This window comes from Parasteatoda tepidariorum, chromosome 4 (genome assembly GCF_043381705.1).
Source record: "Parasteatoda tepidariorum isolate YZ-2023 chromosome 4, CAS_Ptep_4.0, whole genome shotgun sequence".
In the NCBI taxonomy this organism is placed as follows: domain Eukaryota; kingdom Metazoa; phylum Arthropoda; class Arachnida; order Araneae; family Theridiidae; genus Parasteatoda; species Parasteatoda tepidariorum.
Genome location: NC_092207.1, coordinates 70,623,145 through 70,643,126, shown reverse-complemented (window position 1 = coordinate 70,643,126; position 19,982 = coordinate 70,623,145). Strand labels below are relative to the sequence as shown.

The 19,982-nt window shown below is 28.9% G+C and overlaps 1 protein-coding gene across 3 annotated transcripts in view; it reads right to left on the bottom strand.

Annotated features, from left to right (window-relative positions):
* Window positions 1-19,982, bottom strand: part of LOC107442546 (ankyrin repeat and fibronectin type-III domain-containing protein 1-like) — a 35,110-nt gene that overhangs the window by 9,084 nt on the left and 6,044 nt on the right. For all 3 annotated transcript variants that reach the window (XM_071180016.1, XM_043051465.2, XM_071180015.1), the window contains exons 2-13: window positions 14,943-15,084; window positions 13,576-13,706; window positions 12,611-12,689; window positions 11,717-11,836; window positions 11,186-11,374; window positions 10,107-10,220; window positions 8,582-8,693; window positions 7,761-7,893; window positions 5,916-6,029; window positions 4,501-4,728; window positions 2,969-3,135; window positions 1,709-1,858 (exon numbers count right to left, since the gene is read on the bottom strand). In XM_071180016.1, the coding sequence (XP_071036117.1) occupies window positions 1,709-1,858; window positions 2,969-3,135; window positions 4,501-4,728; window positions 5,916-6,029; window positions 7,761-7,893; window positions 8,582-8,693; window positions 10,107-10,220; window positions 11,186-11,374; window positions 11,717-11,836; window positions 12,611-12,689; window positions 13,576-13,706; window positions 14,943-15,006 (1,601 nt within the window). In that variant the 5' untranslated portion in view covers window positions 15,007-15,084. The remainder of the gene's footprint in view (window positions 1-1,708; window positions 1,859-2,968; window positions 3,136-4,500; window positions 4,729-5,915; window positions 6,030-7,760; window positions 7,894-8,581; window positions 8,694-10,106; window positions 10,221-11,185; window positions 11,375-11,716; window positions 11,837-12,610; window positions 12,690-13,575; window positions 13,707-14,942; window positions 15,085-19,982) is intronic.

Below are 19,982 nucleotides of genomic sequence, written 5' to 3'. Positions count from 1 at the left end.
ATTTCATTTTTGGTTTAAGAAATGCAGTTTCAATTATACCTATTAGTATTTAATCACCCTTAATCTATGTACAAATTTCTTTTATGGGGCATCATAAACTCGGGTATTTCTATATCTATTAGCAACACTACAGTTATTATTCATTTTGTTAGGTCGTCTTAAGTAATAATTATGTGATGTTAAGTATTTATTTACGTTAAGTATTTACTTAGTTAATGCGTTAAGCATTTATTTAGAGTAATTTTGTATCTTTGTAGAAATAAAAACTTAGTTACGAAGTAAATATTTCTATTTATTTTTTATCATTTCCACAATAGTTGTAGAAATTGTAGATACTGTCTTCTTCTTCTCAATATATATATGTATATGTAAGACTGTATATATATACAGTCGGACTTCTATTTAACGAACTTCCATTTAGCCAATTTCTCTATTTTTCGAATTTTTTCGAGGAACCAAGAACATTTTGGAATTTTCTTCGTAAAATAACTATCAAATAGCGAAGTGAAATTTCCATTTAACAAACTTTTCTTTTAGATCCACTTTCCCTATTTTCCAAAATATTTCAAACTTGTTAACGCATTTTATGGGGGAAATGACCTTGAATTAATTTCGAAGCCACTACTTTATGCAAAGTTTTAGTGCTTTCTCTAAAAGTTATTTTGGAGAAAGTAGTAAAATCCCTTTTTATTTGCATTTCAAACGAAAACCTCAGTCCAAATTAACGGATTTTATGATTACCAATTAAACTTTAGAGAGCATGTGGTTATGTATGTTTAAAATTACTTTTATGATAAATGCCCTGTAATTTTAGATATAAATTTAGCTTTTTTTAGTTGAAAATGTATGTAGCATGACAGCGTAATACTGGACAATGTTTTGCTCTATTGCTTTCTATACAGAAAATACTTTTATGGTTTAGATTTATAAAATAAATAGTAGATACTAGTTTGCAAGATAAAGGGGCATCAATTGCTATTTTAATTATGCCTGTTGTTCATAAATTTACAACCTGCTTTGTGTTGTACAAGTATTTTAAAAGGTGATTTTCTATTTAAGTAATTTTCCATATAACGAACTTTTTATCGGGATTTAGCGACTTCGTTAAATGGAGGTCCGACCATATATATATATATATTATACACCACGGCAACAGATAGACGGTGAAAAATTGGTTACTACATTGTTTAAAAGTAATTTATAAGTCGTGAGGACTGGAGAAGGGGATTAGAATATTTAAATATAGTAGTGCAGGGCATTTAGCTTGGTTATCATTAAAGCTTATCTAATGCATATTTTGAAATGTCACATAGCTAATAGCTAAAGGCGGCTAGTAGCTTAAATAACGTGAGAAAAAGACTAAGCCTAGCAATTATATTTTTAATAAAGCTAATTATTTCTCGAAATATATGAATATTTAACCCCAGTTTTAAATAAAATTGATAATTTGAATAGTTAAAACTAATTTGAAAGCTAGAAAAAGGAATTCCACTGTCTAAAGCTACCCAATAGATACACCCTATAGTAGCTCCTCCCACTGGAAAATTTTTTTTTGTTTCTTTTTTACTTATTTTTGTTGTCCTCTATTCTCATACTATTATTAACATGTTGTGACTTTTTTTAATTATGTTTACATGAAAATTAAATACGTTCAGATTTTTATATTCAAATAAATAAAGCAGTCTTAGATTAAGGCTTTTCAACTAACCTGTGATCGTCTGTTTGATCGGAAGGCACATCCAGAATTTTCAATAAATTTCGCACTGCTGAAGATAAGACTTTTTGGAATTTCAACTGTCGAAGCGTAAGATCTCTTATACCATTTGTTGCCTTCGATTTCAGCCATATCCACTCTTCTCTAAAAAATAGAATTTGCAAGTTGACGAAAAATATTAGAATGGTTAATTGCATTTGTATCAATATAAGTAAGCAAGTAGATTAAAATTTTAACCGATAAAAATTTCTAATAATAATTTTAATGCTTTTTTAAGCAGTATAATTAATACTATAATGTAGTTTGTCTATAGATGATTACTTATTGACAAACGATAAACAGTTTTGGGTATTAGAATTATTTAAAACTAGTACTGACGCTTGTGAGTCTTGATAATCAATTGTAGTAATAGGTACTACTGGTATTATAGTAAAAGGTACTTTATGGTGATATAAATACTTAATATAGATATTGAGAAAATAATACTAGGTTATTAGTAGTACTTACTTGGGTCTTAATTTTATTTGCATTTGGTTTATTTCTTTTGCTATATTTTGAATAACTACAGTCGCAATATGTAGAGCAATATCCAATTTGATTTGATTATATCTTAATATTGTGAAGCTAACGTAACAACGTAATCAAGAGCTTTTTTTATACATGAAAACTATTCATAAAACATTAAAATTACGAAGGAAAATATTTGAAGTAAATATTTTTCTTCAAATATTTGTTTATAAATCTTGGTTGTTAAAGAAAGCAAAGTGAAGGGAAGGGATAATAAACTTTTTTCTTATGACTAAATTATTTACCTTGTTTGTACTTTCATAGCTTTCCAAGGAGATGCATTAATGTAATTTTTATTGTTGTGTCTCCTTGAAGAATAAATTTTCTTTTGAATATTTATATTAAATAAAATATCTATGAGAGAAACGTATTCCTGACATTTTCAAACATAAATAATGTAAATATTTTACTTATTTTACATATATATATATTTTTTTTCTCAAGCATTTTTAGGCAAAATTTAATAATTTTAAGTAAGCATTTATATTTTTCATTGCCAACAACATTGTTTGTTTTCTTGTTTACTTAGTTCATTTTAAAAATGTCAGTCAAGCTCTTATGTTTTACGGTAAATCAGATTCACTGTGAAATAATGCAGAGTTTTTCTTAAATACATAATAAAATTAATTTATTATATAATTAATGATATAGTAAATAAATTTTGAACAAAAATGAGCTTATACTCACGAAGATACGTGTGGATTATCACGAACTTTATAATAAGGCAAAATATTGGGTGCTTTTTTAGGAACCAAAATTCGTATGAGATCTACAGAACTGCTAATTTTCACATAGGCTACGTACAATCCTCTGGATAATGGAATCTTACTGACGTGATTATACGTCATCATCGCCTGAAAAAATTAGTATTTGCGATATGAATAACATTTTATTAAAAAATTGCATTTAATAATTATACTTGAAAAAAAGCAACCTTCATTTCTTTTTCTTCTATACAGAGAATAAAAATAAGGTCAAAACTACCAAAATAATACGCCAAACTCACCGTGTTTCTGTCTCTATGTAGACACCATAAAGCTTGGTAATTTTTATAGAAGGACTTTAGAAATGATTTTTGAAAAACTAGCAATAAAATATGGTTTTGTAATATATGTAATGGAATTTGGCAATTTTATCGTGATAGATTAAAGCACGGCATAAAGGTCATTTATTCGGTTAAAATTATTATTCTTCAGTTTTATATTTTTTATTACATGTGTGGTAATAAGAACTATAATTTTGAAAACCAGAAGTACCGGTAAACCATTGCCGATATGAAAGGAAAAATTGCCAAAATGCATGGTTTGAATATCGTATATTATGGTTTTATTTACCAAAATATGTTTTTTTCTTTTTTTTAATCATAAATATTATCACCAGACAGTACGGTAATTTTACCAGAATTTTTTTCTCCGTATATGTTCTCTTTGCTTTGCACAAGCAATAATTTTCATCAAGAAAATTTGTATTGAAAAATAATTTGGCTAACAAACCATGACATGCAAAATATTTACATGAAATCTAAATTATGAATGTTATTCAACTATTCAATAAATGTTCAGAAATTGAATAATATAAAATAATTGCATAAAAACCATTGCTAAAATTATTTATTAATTTTCGTGATAACGTATGACATTATTATTCAAAATTAACATTAAAAATTTAAACGTGGAAAGTTGAGGTTCTCCTTTTTATCCATTTTATTCTCCAAACTTATCTTTAACTGTTCTATTTTTTTAAAAATTTGAAAACTTTTTTTAAAAACATTTTCTATCAAATAACTATCAAAAGTATTTTATTTTTGTTACTGGTAAAAAACACTTTGTAATAGATCGAAATGAATTATTATAGAAGTATTTAATATGGAGTACACTTTAAAAAATTCCTGATCAAATTGCGGTATAAAGTATCAGCAATTTGTATGCATCATCCGTACAATTCACTTTACAGTAAAATCCGCTCTTACCGTAAAATATTATGCAGTCGATTCACAGTAATATTGGTATAATTAGAGTGCTTTAGTGATTTTACGATAATTATTTCTACAAAAATTGCTGTATATCAGATCTTTCGTTCCGTAACATGGTTCGGTAAAAATGGATTTTACGTAAAATATTATTTATGTAATTATATTTAATTTATATAATTATATATTATTTGTATAATTATATATTAATGTAATTATATATAATTGTTTACTTTTTTGAACAACTTACTTGCGTTGTTGAAAGTAATTTACTGTTTGTAGTGTAGAAATCTTGAATGGGTAAGACGTTTACGCTCAGTTTCCTTTGAAGCTTTGTTACGGGTACCCAACGCAAAGACATCGTATTGAAGTTCTTCGAGTCTGGAATATATTTCACTGTACACAGTACTGTTGTGTCATCCATATTTTTGATGGGTTTACAGTAGAACTGACCTAGATCTTGAATGCCGAGAGCAGCCTAAAATTACAAACTGCTGTTTACTAATTTACCTACTTTAAAGTATTTTAAATAAAAACAAAAAATACTTGAAATACCTCAAAGCAGTTCGAATTTCTCTACATATAAAGCAATAAGTATCAGAAACCTATTTTCTGCATTCTCATTTGACAGAAAAATCATATGATATGATCATTAAAGAATATATTTTAAGCTGGCAATGGCATAGAACTAATAAAATTATGATGTATTTACCCGTAAATTACTCCTTCATTTAATGATTTCAACCAGAAATATTTATTTATCATCCCTTCTTCACGGAGAAAAAAGTTCAGCTAATAATAGCATAATGTAAAACAATGACATTTCTGGTAAAAGAACAACATCTTAATTCTGGTTTTAAAACCAAAATATACGAAATTTAAACTATTCATTAGGTGATTTTTTCTGTGCATATGGTAACGGTTTACCGAAAATTTTGGTTTTCAAAAATATAGTTCTCATTACCACACATTTAGTGAAAATTTCAAAAGGGAAAATCAATTTTAGCCGAAAAATTGGATTTGGGTAAAATTGAGCATGACATAAAAATCATTTATTAAGTTAAATTTACTTTTCAGTTTAGTATTTTTCACTAAATGTGTAGTAATAAAAATAAAATTTTGTCAACTAAAATTTCCAGTTTATTAATCATTTGAACTGAGAAATTACCACATAAATGGCTTAAAAATAGTATATATTGATTTTATTTACCATAATTGGGTTTTTTTTTTAACCTGAAATGTCACATTTTGATAATTTTAGTAAAAGCTTTCCTCCATGCTCTTTTTTTTTAAAAGAAAAGAAAAACATTGAGGCAGTAGAACAACTAATTATTAATTTTGTTTCTTAATATAGATATTGAAAACATGAGTTAGAGAAAAAGTATCACCGCAACATTTAATGTATTTAAAACAAGTTAAAAAGCACAAAAATATTTCATATTATTAACAGTCTCATGAAATTTCCATTTATCAATATTTTTGCTTAAATGTTTCTGTTGCATCAGATTGCTTTGTACATGGATTACAAAACCTCTTTCAAAAAAAATATTTGCTAAAATTTGACTCCAACTACTGTAATTCTTTCAGACCTGAAAATCAAGGATCTTAAAAGGAAGTTTAAACTCTGTTGATATCCGGAGTTTGAGAAAAGAAAAAATGTAACACCTGCATCATTTCCGCAGCTTGTAGAAGTTTGCTTCGAAAATGAAAAGAGGATGAACTTTGAGTCTTTTCCATTTCGAGTCGAAGAGCTCTCGTATCTTCCCAAGTGCAAGCTACCTGAATTGAATAAAAAAATAAATCATGATTTTAATTTATTATAATTTTCTCGTTTTATTACAATTTGCACATCCAGTTTGATAACAATTTATTCTATTAACTTATTAAGTTTTTTCAAATTTCTTTTCGTATTTGTGAATGGTGATCATGTGTGATAAAAATGAACGCTTCATTTTTACAGACATTTTACTTGGAGTCGTACAGAAATTTTACTTGGAGCTAGAAGATCTGCTGCTGATAACTCACAGATTCTGCCGGCAAGAAACGATTAAAACTTTTATAGTTCCAATCATTTCAATTATTGAAATTAAGCAAGTTTCAATACATGCATGGTTTCTTGACTGCTGCAAGCAGAATTTATACCAATATTGTAGCCAAAATGAGTTCGATATAAATAATAACTTCAACCAGTTTCCGACTAACTGTGGTTTTTGAATCCCTTTTGGAGTTCAGTGTCTAATACCGTAATAAGCGTTAATTTTTTTTTCTGAAGGCTAGAAACAGAATAAAGCACGATATCATTTCAAAAAGCAATTTATTGTCAATCAAAAATTCTGATTTCCAACCTTTCCCGATTACCTATTTAAGGGTGTTCAAATTTTAACTGGAACACTAGATCTTGTGCGAATAAGTGTTAATCGTATCTTGGTTCCAACAGAATTTAGACCTCTTTATCTCCAAATAATGAAATTACAAACGAAAAAGAAGATTTACGACTGCATTTTTCAAAAAGGATAATAAAATTATTTTTTTACGACTAAATTGAAAAACGTAGGCAGTATTATTTTCTTAATACCCTTTAATCCACTTTCAAATACCTTTTAAGTTTTTGAAAGTTATACATTGTCCATTTAAGATGAGACGAAAATAAAAATAATATTTTTAAGTCCACTTGAAATGCATGGTTTTAAAAAAACCTCCCTGTTCTTTCTAAAGCCAAGAATAAGGACTTCATCCACGCACATGTCATATCTCGCTTATAGGGCTGACTCATTCATACATCCATTCATTCACAGATCGTATTTGTGACCTGAACCAGAGAACAGCTAGACAGCAATTCCGTACTCCCAGAGGTGTGATTTGTTATGGAAGCATGGTGAACTTTGTGACTCTATAAATTTAACGTGCACCAGTCACCATTTACCACACTGGGAGTCTTCGGCCGGTGAGGATCGAAATCACGACCGCTTGGATATGGGCCCAATGCCCTACCAACCAGGCTATCTCGGCCAAAAAATACCCCTTCTAACTAAAGTATTTTCATATGTGTTTCTTTATTAAAGAATTTACTTCAGGTAGGTAGGTACTTTATTTTCATTGGACAAGAGCTGCACAATTCGCTATTGTTGACTGTCTGGGAAACATCCCTGATGATTATCCGAAGACATGCCATCGCAATTTTGATCATCTGGAAAGGGGATGGCTCACTGCTCTGGTTGCCCGATGATCTGCACGTGAAGTCGAGCACTTTACGGTAAAGCAGTTTAACGAGGCCCAATATCGTGCACCCTTAGTCCCTACGCAGACTGATCAAAGTGGTCACCCACCCGCTTACTGATCGCAAATAGTGATGCTTGACTTCGGTGTTCTACTGGGAGTCGTGTCTTTACGATCAGACCACTGCGGGACGAGTTTACTTCAATGCAAAATATAAATAACTTTGCATCGAATATTTAAGAGTAAAATTAATGCATCTTGATTATAGTATCGATATATAAAATACTGTCTTACTTTCATCAGCCAATGGAAGTCACTGTTCAAGCAGCTAGGACAATTTTCATCTACTTCCATAATCGGCAAAGTATCTTCTGCTGTTACTAAGAGTCTGTGATCAGTATAAATTAAGCAGGCCAAGTAAACTCCCCTAAATATATTTTAAAACATACAAATATGTTTTATTCTTAAAAAAAGTCTTAATTTTATAAAAAATGTGCTAATTTACTTCAAAGATTGATCTAATTTCTTATAAAAATGTTGTGTTAATCATATACTCGATATGTACTAATATACTAAAGCAAATAACAGCGTGTATAAAGCACAATTAAAGATTTTGCGTTACTTATCACTGTAAAAATTACGGTATATCAGATCTTTTTTCTTCTGTAATATGTTCCTGTAAAAATGGATTTTATGGTAAAAAGCACTGGCATCCTAAGCACCGGTACTTTTTACTATAATTATATTCAGTATTATATTCGGTATATGTTTACCATGCAGCAATAAAATAAGAGCTCTCCTGATTATAATTACGAAGAAAAAGAACTGATGAAAAGTTAATAACCATAAAATAAAATGTTAAAAGCCATAATATAAATTTTATAAGATTTTTTTTTACAATTATTACTAATATTAAAAAAATAAAACAAATATATTTTTTTATTCAATATTAATAATTTTATAAAATGAATTAATTAAGAAATAGTTTTTGTAAATAGTTATTTTTAATAAAGTTGTGAAAAAATGTATTTTACTGTCTTGAAATATTTTTTGCGCGATATTAAGAAACGTCAAATAATAATAAGAATAATAATGTAAATGAAAATAAATAATACCGCTCGAGATATTTTTGAAACTTGGGTGTTGGAGTAAAAAGATTTCTGATGCTCATTCTACTTTGCTTTCTCTGTTGTCGGGGTGTTCCTAGAACATTTCCAAAAGGAATGTCTGAAATGAAAGACATTCGTTGGTTTTCAGGCATTAGAAAGCGATTATACAAATATACATGTCATATTCACATTGAATTCTTTTTATTAAAAATTGTTGTCTTTAGTTGGCAAACAGGATATGTATTATTGTTTATTTTCACACCTGGATTAAGAACAACATACATAGAGGGGAAAAATATCATTTGAAAAATAAATCACATTATTCAAATTACGTGTCAATTACGTATTATTGCAATTTGTAGACAAGAAAACGAAAGAAAAAATATTACATAAATATAGGCTCCTCGTTGTAGCTAAATCTGAAATCGAATTATTTTGAGTGTTGAATTGAAATTTTAGTTATATTAATTTTATTACAATGTTATCGTATTGTTTCGATATTCTATACAAATTAACTCCTTACACATCAAATAATATATGTTAGTTTCTTTGGGCAATTTTTTTCTCTTCAGTATTAAACATTGCTTGAAACAATTAATTTGTCCGAATAAATCATCATCAAATTAAGAGAAAGTTTAACGATAATTTTTTTTCCATGTAAATAAAGTTTTATTTATTCTCTAAATGCTATCTAGTTTTCGTACTTTTAAAAAGAAAGCTCAAAATGATAAACGGTTTCTCACAAATTTAATTTTGTATTGTCAAACAAGATTTATTAAAGATATCTCCGTCGTTGTTGGGTATCATCCCCTATAAAAGTATCTATCAAATGTTTTCTTTCCTAATGCAATCATATTTCGGTGTATGAATGTCTATTGTAAGGTATAATTTATTATTATAAATACTAAGCGAAATCATATGTCGCTTGAGATTTTATGAAGTTTATTTTTAAAATATTTTTTTTTAAATTTTTTTTTCCAATGAGCTGCACACATAAGCAGATCTAGTGCGTTCTCCAGAAGTGGTATCCACTCTTTCAGGACCACCACGATGGGTGAGATACCGTTGGCCATGTTAACCGTCCCATGTAATGGGACGTCTAGTTTCTGCCACACTAGATGGCAGCACCGAGACTCTTATTTGGATGCTAAAGTGCGCTAGGAATTTTTTAATTTTGCCGGAAATGCCAAGAGCCAATAAGGCACTCCAGGGATCTTTTACATGCCGCATAATCATACGACATGGCCGCTGAGGATTTTCTGCATCCCGAATATCCGGTGTCTGGGCCGGAAATCGTACCCGCAGACTTGGGCTCAGAAGGCCGATGACAAACCAACTACGCCACCCAGCCACTTTTTTTATGAAGTTTAAAATGTGAATAATTTTCACAAGTTTACACAAGATACTTTTTCATTGAAAACCATATTATTATGCTTGCAGGTAACCGTAGTATGTTTGAAATCGAAAATGTAAAGTGTTCTCAAAATGTATTTTAACATATTTTCATATGTTTAGAAAATAACCACGTTACCTGTGATTTCAGGAGAGCCAGGTTCTCTAGTAAATATGATCTGATGAAATACGCTATCTAACTCACATAGACGACCATGAGAGCGAGACTTTTTGCCATTTACGTCCATCCAGCCTACAAACATTCATTATGTAAACTTTATTTATACGTATGAATTACTAAGCGACGAAAATAATTCAATCTGTGAATCAAAGTGAATCATGATTTTCAAGAGAAGAATGAAATTACAAAATAAATACAATAAATAAATTTTGTATTTTTATCACATCATTGGAATGGTAAAATATAGAATTATTGAAGATAATTTACTCATACTTATCTGGGTAATTTTTATTTATGTTGATTTTTTTACCGTGTTATGTCATTTTATCTAAGCCGCATTTATTTACACCATCGCATTTATTTACACCATCAATTTATGACAAAAAGTACTGGTACCCGGGGTGCATCATCCGTAAAATATATTTCGAACGTAAAATTTTAAAACCTAATTTATGGAATAATATTTATATAATTACAGTGATTCAGTGAAATTTTAGTTACTACTACTATAAAAGTTCTGTATATTTGATCTATGTTCATAAAATTACACCTTGAAAACGTTTTTTACAGAACACAAACATTTAAATTTTTTAAGAATTTGTCCTTTAATATCTGAAACGAGAAAAGCGTTTGGTGTCTAATATAGTAACTTGTCAGAACGAAAATGAAACAAAATTTTAATAATTATAATTCATACTCTATAACAAATTTTTTTCAAGGATCACTAAAAAAAAGGAAATATTTTCCAAGTTCATAAAGAATTACGATCTGCAAAGTTTAAGAATATTCACTAAACATAATGCATATTTTATTTCAATCCGACATAATGCAGAAGAAGGTGGTTATTAATTTTTTTAATAGACATAAGGGCGATTTTATAAAAACTTTTTAAAATGATTATGCAAATATTATGAATAAATTTTATCTGCTACATTTTAAAGTTATATAACTCGTATATCTTAAATAATTGATATAACTTAAAATATAGTTTTTTTTAAATTTCTCCAAATATTGTAATATTTTTAATTTGAACTCACTTGAAGGTGTTGCACTTGGTTGCTCTGGTGTTGAATATGGGCTATACCCTTTAGAATTTCCAGCCGCGACTCGAATGTAATATGGGATCCCATGGTTAAGATCAGATAGAGTGACTTCTAATTTCTGAAGATTCATAATTTCTCGAGAACCAGATAATGGTTGAAAATCTGATTGTAAACTCCATTCAACTGTGAAAAACCACAAATGAAAAAAATAATAAATACAAACTGTATTCACTGCTGCATCAAAGGTCTATTTACTAAAAAGTAAAATTAACCGAATAAATGTTTTTTATATCATACTTGGTAAAATTACCACATTAACCAAATTTTATTGTATTTTATAAAACCATATTCTATTGTTAATTTTGTCAAAATTCGTACTAAAGCGCTTCGGTAAAAATTACTAAACATTTTGGTATAGAGCCAGAAACACGATAAATCTTAGGTAAATCTTACCCTATTCTGGTAGTTTTGAGCATATTTTTTTTTCTCTATGTGAAAGGAAAAAAAATATATTGAAACTCATACCTTTGTATTTTGTGACATTAGCATCAGGCTCTCTGGACGATATGCTTGGCGAGAATTTTACTTTTAAAGATTTTGTGCCAACTATGTCAATAGAAACTGCTGATGGTTTATCTGGAATTTCTGAAACAAAGATTTAGTATGAGAAATGATTTGTACAATTCATATAGCTTTTAAATTTTCACGTTAAAAAGGAAATTGAAAAAGAAAGGAAATTAAAATTAAAAAATTAAATTGAAAACGAAATTAATAGGATAGCAAAAAAATTTATATGCTTAAAAAGAGTTAGGTATTATCATATGAGTAAACTCTTTTTTTAAAATTTTACGTTACATATAGTTGTTGTTGTTTCTATTCCCACCGGCCAATACTACAAGCCTGATTTCGAGTTAAAGGCAGAGGGCGTGTTTGAGGTTTTTTCGTCGTGCCATCTATGGTCAAGAGACCGATTTCAGCTACACACTTACGTCACAGCCCATTTTACTGGGAGGACGCATTCATACATCCATTCACCCCTCCACAAATCGTAATTTTGACCTGAACCAGAGAACGATCAATGCCTAATTCAGTACCCCTCAGAGGTATTGAATTGCATGCGAAATTGGAGGTCTTTGTGACCCCAACAGATTTAGATTTAACGTGCAGCAGTCACAATTTAATACACGGGGTTTCTTCGGCAGGAAGTATTCGAACTCCCGTTTCCACGAACTCGAGTTCAACGTCCTACCAAACAGATTATTCTGGCCAAAGTTATACAGTTAAGATAGCTTATAGCAATAATACTTTAAAAAAACATCGTTTTCTTGTTTTACAAGTAGGATTAATACTTCTTGATACATCGCACAACTGCATCCAAAAGCTATTTAGAAATAAAAATAAATTCTGGATGCGACTTACTTAACTTATCCCATTCAGATTTCATTTTCCATATCAATTCTTTCTTCTTTGATCGGGTAGACAGGTGTTTTTCTTTTTCCTTAAAATGTAATTAAAGTTTTTTAACAATTAAGTAAAAGTACAGATATTTTTAAAATCATGAATGTCAGTGTGCAGTTTTCAAATTTAATGGATAATAATAATTAATATTGTTTGCTAAATATAGCTAAAATAAGGTACTATGAATATGTTTATGGAAAATATTGTTTCAGACTCTTCTAAACGTATAGCGTTTGATAGGTATCACTATTTCTTCATTAGCACCGCGGCCCAGTACTGGCTAAGGCTTCCTCAGACAAGCTTTCTTTATCTGTTTACTCCCAATAATGCACTCTGTCTAGCCACCTTCTAGCAACTTCTAGAAGAGAGAAGGTCTCAGCACAGATCAACTTAGTAGTTCGTCTTAACGAACATAAACTGCCCAGTTTAGGTGAACTGAGAAAGATGAAACTACGTTCGGGCTACTAAGTTATGCAGTTGGAAAATATGAAATATGTCATTACGTTTGGACTACCAAAGGATTGTCTTGTAATCTTGCAAATGATCATCTTGCTCGATCAGCTTGAAGTTTAACTGAGTACTTAACTGAGTGGTCGCATAACCAAAATTTTTTTTCACTTTCTCCAAAAGTTTCAATCCTTATAAAAAGTATTACTGAATTTTCGTGTATATTTTTTAATTGTAATGTATGATAGTAGTAATGATGTTTACTAAAAATAGCTATTATTAAGAATGACGTACTTTGACTATGTCTACAGTATGTCTATATAGTTTATATATAATTAAATTTTTTTTAACATATAGCAATTAATTCGATACATATGTTTCACTGTACGCTTAAAATTTTGTGTATATTTTTTTATAATTTTTGTGTATTTTGTGTAATTAATAAAGTTTATTAAAAATAGCTAAGTAAAATAAGGTACCTTGCCTAGATCTACAGATAAGCGGCCACTTGAAGCTGCTCTCAAAACGAAACTGGCTAGTTCTTCCACATATCTATCAGCATCCTTCAATAGAGTAATTAATTGATTTCGTTTTCTCTCTTTCATTTGGGCTGAAAAGTGAAAAAATATGTCGTAATTAATACTGGCAGAATTAAATATAAACATAAATACGGAATAATAGAATAGCATATGCAAATCTGTTTTGAGGATACCATAAGGAGGATTTCAACATTTTAAAGTACAAAAGAATGCAGAATTATGTATTAGAATGGTTTTCTAAATAGCATAAGTGTTATTCAAGAAGTTGTTTATTGTTCCTGTTTCAAAGATTACATAGTTCATGATTTAAGTATTACTTAGTTTTTAAATATTTAGAATATAATAATAGATATATAGATAAAATTACAAGCATAAAAATAATTTCGAAAGTGGTTTATAGTTGTTTTATTAGATAATTATATCTTGCCGTTTGGAGGGTAAGTTAAAAGCATTGATTTTAAAAGCACTTTTTTGGAAAGCATAATTTTGTGCCTTAAAAAAATCAGCTTTCTAATTGTGTTGAATTGTTGAATCAAATTGAAATATCATAAATTAAATAAAAATAAATTAAAATTTTTAATAAAATAGAAAATTAGACAAGTGAAATTCACCAAAATATATGATCCTTTAAGTGTATAGGTAAAATCTTCCGGAATAAATTACGATATAGTACCGACTCTTTGGGTGCATTATCACATGCACTTTGGATGCATTTTACCAAAAAACCAATTTTCATCGCAAAATATTTAATCGTAATTTTTACAGTAAAATTTATTTAATTAGAGGGATTCAGGGATTATTACTGTAAAAATTATGATCAGGTTTTATTAGATTTTAGATTCTGTAACATGTTCCGGTAAAAACCGGTTTTACGCTAACGATAACTAGTACTCTGAGTGGTGGTACTTTTTACCGTAATTTAATCCTGAATTTTTTACGGTATAGTGCAAAAAAACTTTTTATATAAAATTCTAATAACATAATACCCACCTTCTTGAATAAGGAAGCATTTGTACACATAGTAACTCATATCCTCATGTGAGGGAAAATACACTTACAAGCATCATTAATGCAAACAAAATTAACATAAACAAAATTAACATAAACAAACAAGGTAGTTCCTAAATACATTTCTAAACAAAATTAGCATGAATAAACATGTATAATCAAATATACAAATACTATAAACAAAACTAATGTAAACATGTATAATTAAAAGTACAGGCATAAGCAAATCTAGTACGCATAAATAAGCATTTTAATAAAAAAATAGATGTTTAAACAAAAGTTGTAAATAATTTACTCACATTTTGTGGTTTCTCTCGTTTTGTAATTTTGCTGTAACTGCGCCATAGGTACACAGGAAGTCATCACAGAATTTTGTAATAGTTCATCTTCATTTGAGGTTAATAAAGTTATTTTATGTCATTTCTTAGAACTTGAAATACTCTATAAAAATACGAAAAATTACACACTTATACGAAATTCCAGTGGAAGTAATAAAACATGGCATTTAGAGTACTGTAATATGTTTAATACCGGATACTGTCTTGTGTTGTCTTATTTTAAGAATTATTCCACTCTTACGACTGTATTAAAAGAATTTTACAGGTATGCATTAAAACTAATTTTACAGGTATGCATAATGGCTAAAATCGTAAAATTTAAATAAGAGCTACATAAAAATATGTTCTTTAATGTAGCCAGCACACCCATTGTCAAGTGTTACAAGAATAGTTAAAATCAATGCATCTTCCAAGTTGATGAAATAATATCGGAAATATTAATTAGGTGTAATAATGTTTAGTGGCCTACTATGTAATAATCCCTAAAAGCTAAAATTATAAAGTGTAATAAAAATAAGTTTTATATGTAGCTAGCGCACGCATTGAAAAGTGTCCAACCGCATATTCAAGAAAAAATTTCGGCTTTTCATGAAAACATTATTCTAACGAATTAGCGTAATTTGCGTTAATTAGTGCAATTCTTAGCGTAATTTTCGTGAATTAAGTTTATTGACCTTAATCAGAGTAAACAAATATGGCATTGATTAGATTACAATTCAAACATCCGTTCAATTTCCGTCAGGGATTTTGACATAAATTTAAGTCGTACCATGAAGTTTCCGTAGAAATGCATCGTATTTATGCTACCATAAGTTGTGGAGGGAGTATAAAAGGATTGCATTATAGAACGCAATATATGAATCAATGTTCTAAGACTATAAACAGTTCTCATTTGAAACGGTAGAATTGCCTACAGTTTTCTCTTGAAGTCAATCATAAGAACATGCAGGTTGTATAGATACGTCATAATGGTTTTAAAATAGATTCATTTAGAAATTTTGTAGTGATGTATGTACAGCTCTAAAAAATGCAGGCTTATGGGTATTTTACTAGAAACGTCATTACAATACAGTACAGTAATTTTACCAGAATTTATCAAAAAAGTCAGATACTTAAAATTCGATTTTAGGTGCTATTCAGCTGATTTCGCTCAAATTTTGTATTTTGCCATATCAAATTACATTCTTTAAAATGATGCAAAAATTTTATACCTTGCATTTTCAAAATTTTTTTGCCATTCTTAAATAAAATAATAAAAAATAATAAATATTTATCAAAAGTTATTTTCTTTTGAATGGAATTATCTTTGGATAAACAAATTTTATAATTATGTGCAAAATTTTTTCAATTCGCTGAAAATATTTCTGAGATATAGCGAAATACGCTAGCAGTAAAATTAACATTTAGAGATCTAAACTTTGGAACTCTCTACTGACTAAACTATTAGATCTATTCTTCCCACTACCTGTATCTTGGGGGTCAGAGATCCGAATCCATAGGAAGAAAAGTGTGTTGAGTAAGAGAAAGTATGTTTTTGCGTCTTATTTCTTAAGCTAAAATATCGCCTGCTCTTATTAATTAGTATATTTGAGATCGAAAGTTAAAATTATTGATCAAAAGTTATTCTAGGTAATCCGTTCTTTGTTTTGGCGCTCTGTACACTCAAAGAATTGGCACAAGTTGGAACACTGAGAAAAAAAAAATTATGGTCAAAATTATCTGAATATGGTAAAGTTTATCGCACTTCTGGCTCGATGAGCACACCAAATAGCTAGATAATTATTACAGAACTCTTTGGTGAAATTAACAATAAAGTATAGTTTTATAATTTGTGATAAATTTAGGTAAGTGTGCAAAATCGGGAAATTTATCATGATGCTTTAGAGTATCGCATAAGAAAACATTTGCCTTGCAGTTTTGTATTTTTTACTAAATCCGTGATAAAAGGATTATAATTTTTAACCGTTACCATATCAATAGAAAAATTACCACATAAATGGTTCAAAAACAGTATATTTTGGTTTTATTAACAAAAATTATTGTTATTTTTTACCAGAAATATTATTTCCATACAGTACTCTAGAGTGTCTTAAGACATTAAAAGATCGTTGGAGGACCATAGCTGTTGTTCGTACCCGTTTGAAGAAGCTCTTTAAGAAGACCTTGGCCTATAGTAGATTGTAGTGCATGTGGTAAAGAAGTTTTGAAACTCAGAATTGTAAGACTTTGTTACAAGCGAAATCTGTTTACGGAGTTGAACCATATTTTTTTGCAAATTAAACTATTTTGATCCTAATGAAGTGATATTAAGGTTCAGCTTGTACGGATATGCGGTTTAATTTTGCACTCATTAAGGCTGCAGTAAAGTTACATATTATAGTTCAAGATACCCGTGTTATGGTTCAACATTTGAAGCAGTTGTTCTGAAGATGTTGTAAAACGTTAAATTGATGTATATAATGAAAAGAAATGTAGTTTAATTTATATCAACTCAATGTATCAACTCAAAAATGTAGTTTAATTTATATCAAAATAGATATCTTTAAACGTGAAAATTGTAAATGTGCTTTTAAAATGTATGTTTAAAAACTTCAGTTGATAACTTCAAAATGTATGAAAATTAGAACATTTACATTAGTACAGTACTTTAAAATTTTATCATACACTTTTACAAATTTAGAAAAATTGTGAGCCCTAATACCATCAAAATTTGATCCAACCATAATGCGGAATTAAATTGAATCATATTGTCTTTCAAACTTCTCTTTCTTAAATTTGATTAAATGATACTAAATGGTTAAATCCTTGAAAAATTACCGTACTTAAGGTAAGAATCTTTCTAATAAAAACAGATATACCTGGAAAAGAAAACTAAAATATACGGCATTGAAACCAGCAATTTGATGATTTTTATGTTCATATGGTAATGGCTTACTTGGAATCTGGTTTTAAAAAATTATAGTTCTTATTTCCACTCATTTAGTAAAAATACAAAACTGAAAATCAAATGCAACTAAATAAATGGTTTTTATGCTAGGCCTTTAGGTATCATGATTTTTATTATGATACTTTAGAGCCTGAACGCATAAAAACCATTTATACCAAGGTTTCATCCAAAGCCATTTCATATCAAGTTTTATCACAAATTGAAAAACCTTATTTTATTATTAATTTTACCAAAATCATTACCAAAGCTCTTCGGTAAGAATTACAGAACTTTTTTGATATTCCCATAGAGCCATAAATAGATAAACTCTACCATATTCAGGATGGTTTGACCACACATTTTTCTCGGCGTATGCTTAAACTGAACGGAAACATGATTCAAATTCAGAATTTATAAAGGTAGCAGCAAACGTTCACGATAATATGGTTCCAGACACCAATATTTTAGTTCAGCGTTGAACTAGTATTCCTATGATAGTTTTTATCATAGAAATGATGTGATATTTCATGCGCAAATAGATATGATATTGTATGTAGACATGATACTTCCTGTGTAGGAAGATAAAAAGCATATACTCTGAAAAATAACTCTTAATTAATTCATTGATTAGCATTTTTTATACTGTATTACCGCGTTTAAAGAAATGCCTTGTTAAAAAGGTATAAAATTTTTCAGTTAAATAATATGATGTTTTCGTGTTTCTTAGTTCTTAAAAATTTTCGGGTGAGTAACAGCCTTTGAAAAACAATTTGTAAAAAAAAAAACTATTTTAAAATCTTGATTAAATAAAATTAAATTTAACAGTTAAACTTACCGTTTGAACAACATAATGAATAAGAAGATAAGATAAATTTGAAATATGAATAAAACTTTACTATTTCTTGTTCAAAATATTTTTTTAAAGATATAAATGGCCACATTTCGTTGAGTTTTTTCTCTAGAAGATAATCTTTGAGAATTTTTTGACGCTTCCTGTTAATTGCTGACCCAAAGGTTACTATAAATATTTTCATGACGTATGTTTTATTAGAACTCACAGATGATAAGAAAGCTTAGGGCAACGATAGCAAACCCAGGAAATGGACCACAACTGTTTTCAATTTTTGGCGTATCCGCTGTGGTCATTAATTTTAAAAAATAAATAAGAATACGCCAATGAACAGAATGAATGAGTTATTGATTGACATTTCAGAAATTATTATTTAAAATAATTAATTATTAATTATAAATATTTATAATTAATAATTAATAATAATTATAATTAATAATTAATAATAATTATAATTAATAATTAATAATAATTATAATCAATAATTAATAATAATTATAATTAATAATTATAATTCATGCGTCCTATTTGAAAGATAATAACATTTTTGTCTTCTTTTCATCATTTAGTCTGTTGTTGTTTCTAATCCCACTTGCCAAATACCAGAAAGCCTGCTTCAATTAAGACAGATGGTGCGCTTCTTGTTTTTCAGTGGCACCATCTATGGCAAAAAATACGATTTCCGCCACACACACACGTTCCTTGCCTGTTTCAAAGAGTGGATTCATTCATCTATTCATCATTACATACATCTATTCATTCATCTACAGATCGTAATTTTGACCACAATCAGAGAACGATCACTCTTCAATTCAGTACCCTCAGAGGTATTGATTTGTTACGTAAACTTGGAGGACTTTGTTATCCCACGGATTTAACGTGCACCAGCCGCAATTTTTCTCACGGGGAGTCTTCAGCCGGTGTGGATCGACTCACCACTTTTTGGACACGGGCTCAATGACCTTATTCAGTCTAAATAATTCCAGTCTTAAGACTTTCATAATGGACTGAATAATTACAGTCTAAGGACTTTCTGGAACTTTGCACTGAGAAAAAAAAATTAATGTAAAATTGCATGATAATGCCATTTTAAACCAATCAGTTGGTAATTTTTTCGTTTGTATTGCTGGCTTTCAAAATGGGGGTATTGTACTTCCCCTAAACTCTCTAGGTAACGGTAGAAGATTTGTATTGTCTTATTTTTGTGCTATCTGATTTTCAGCTT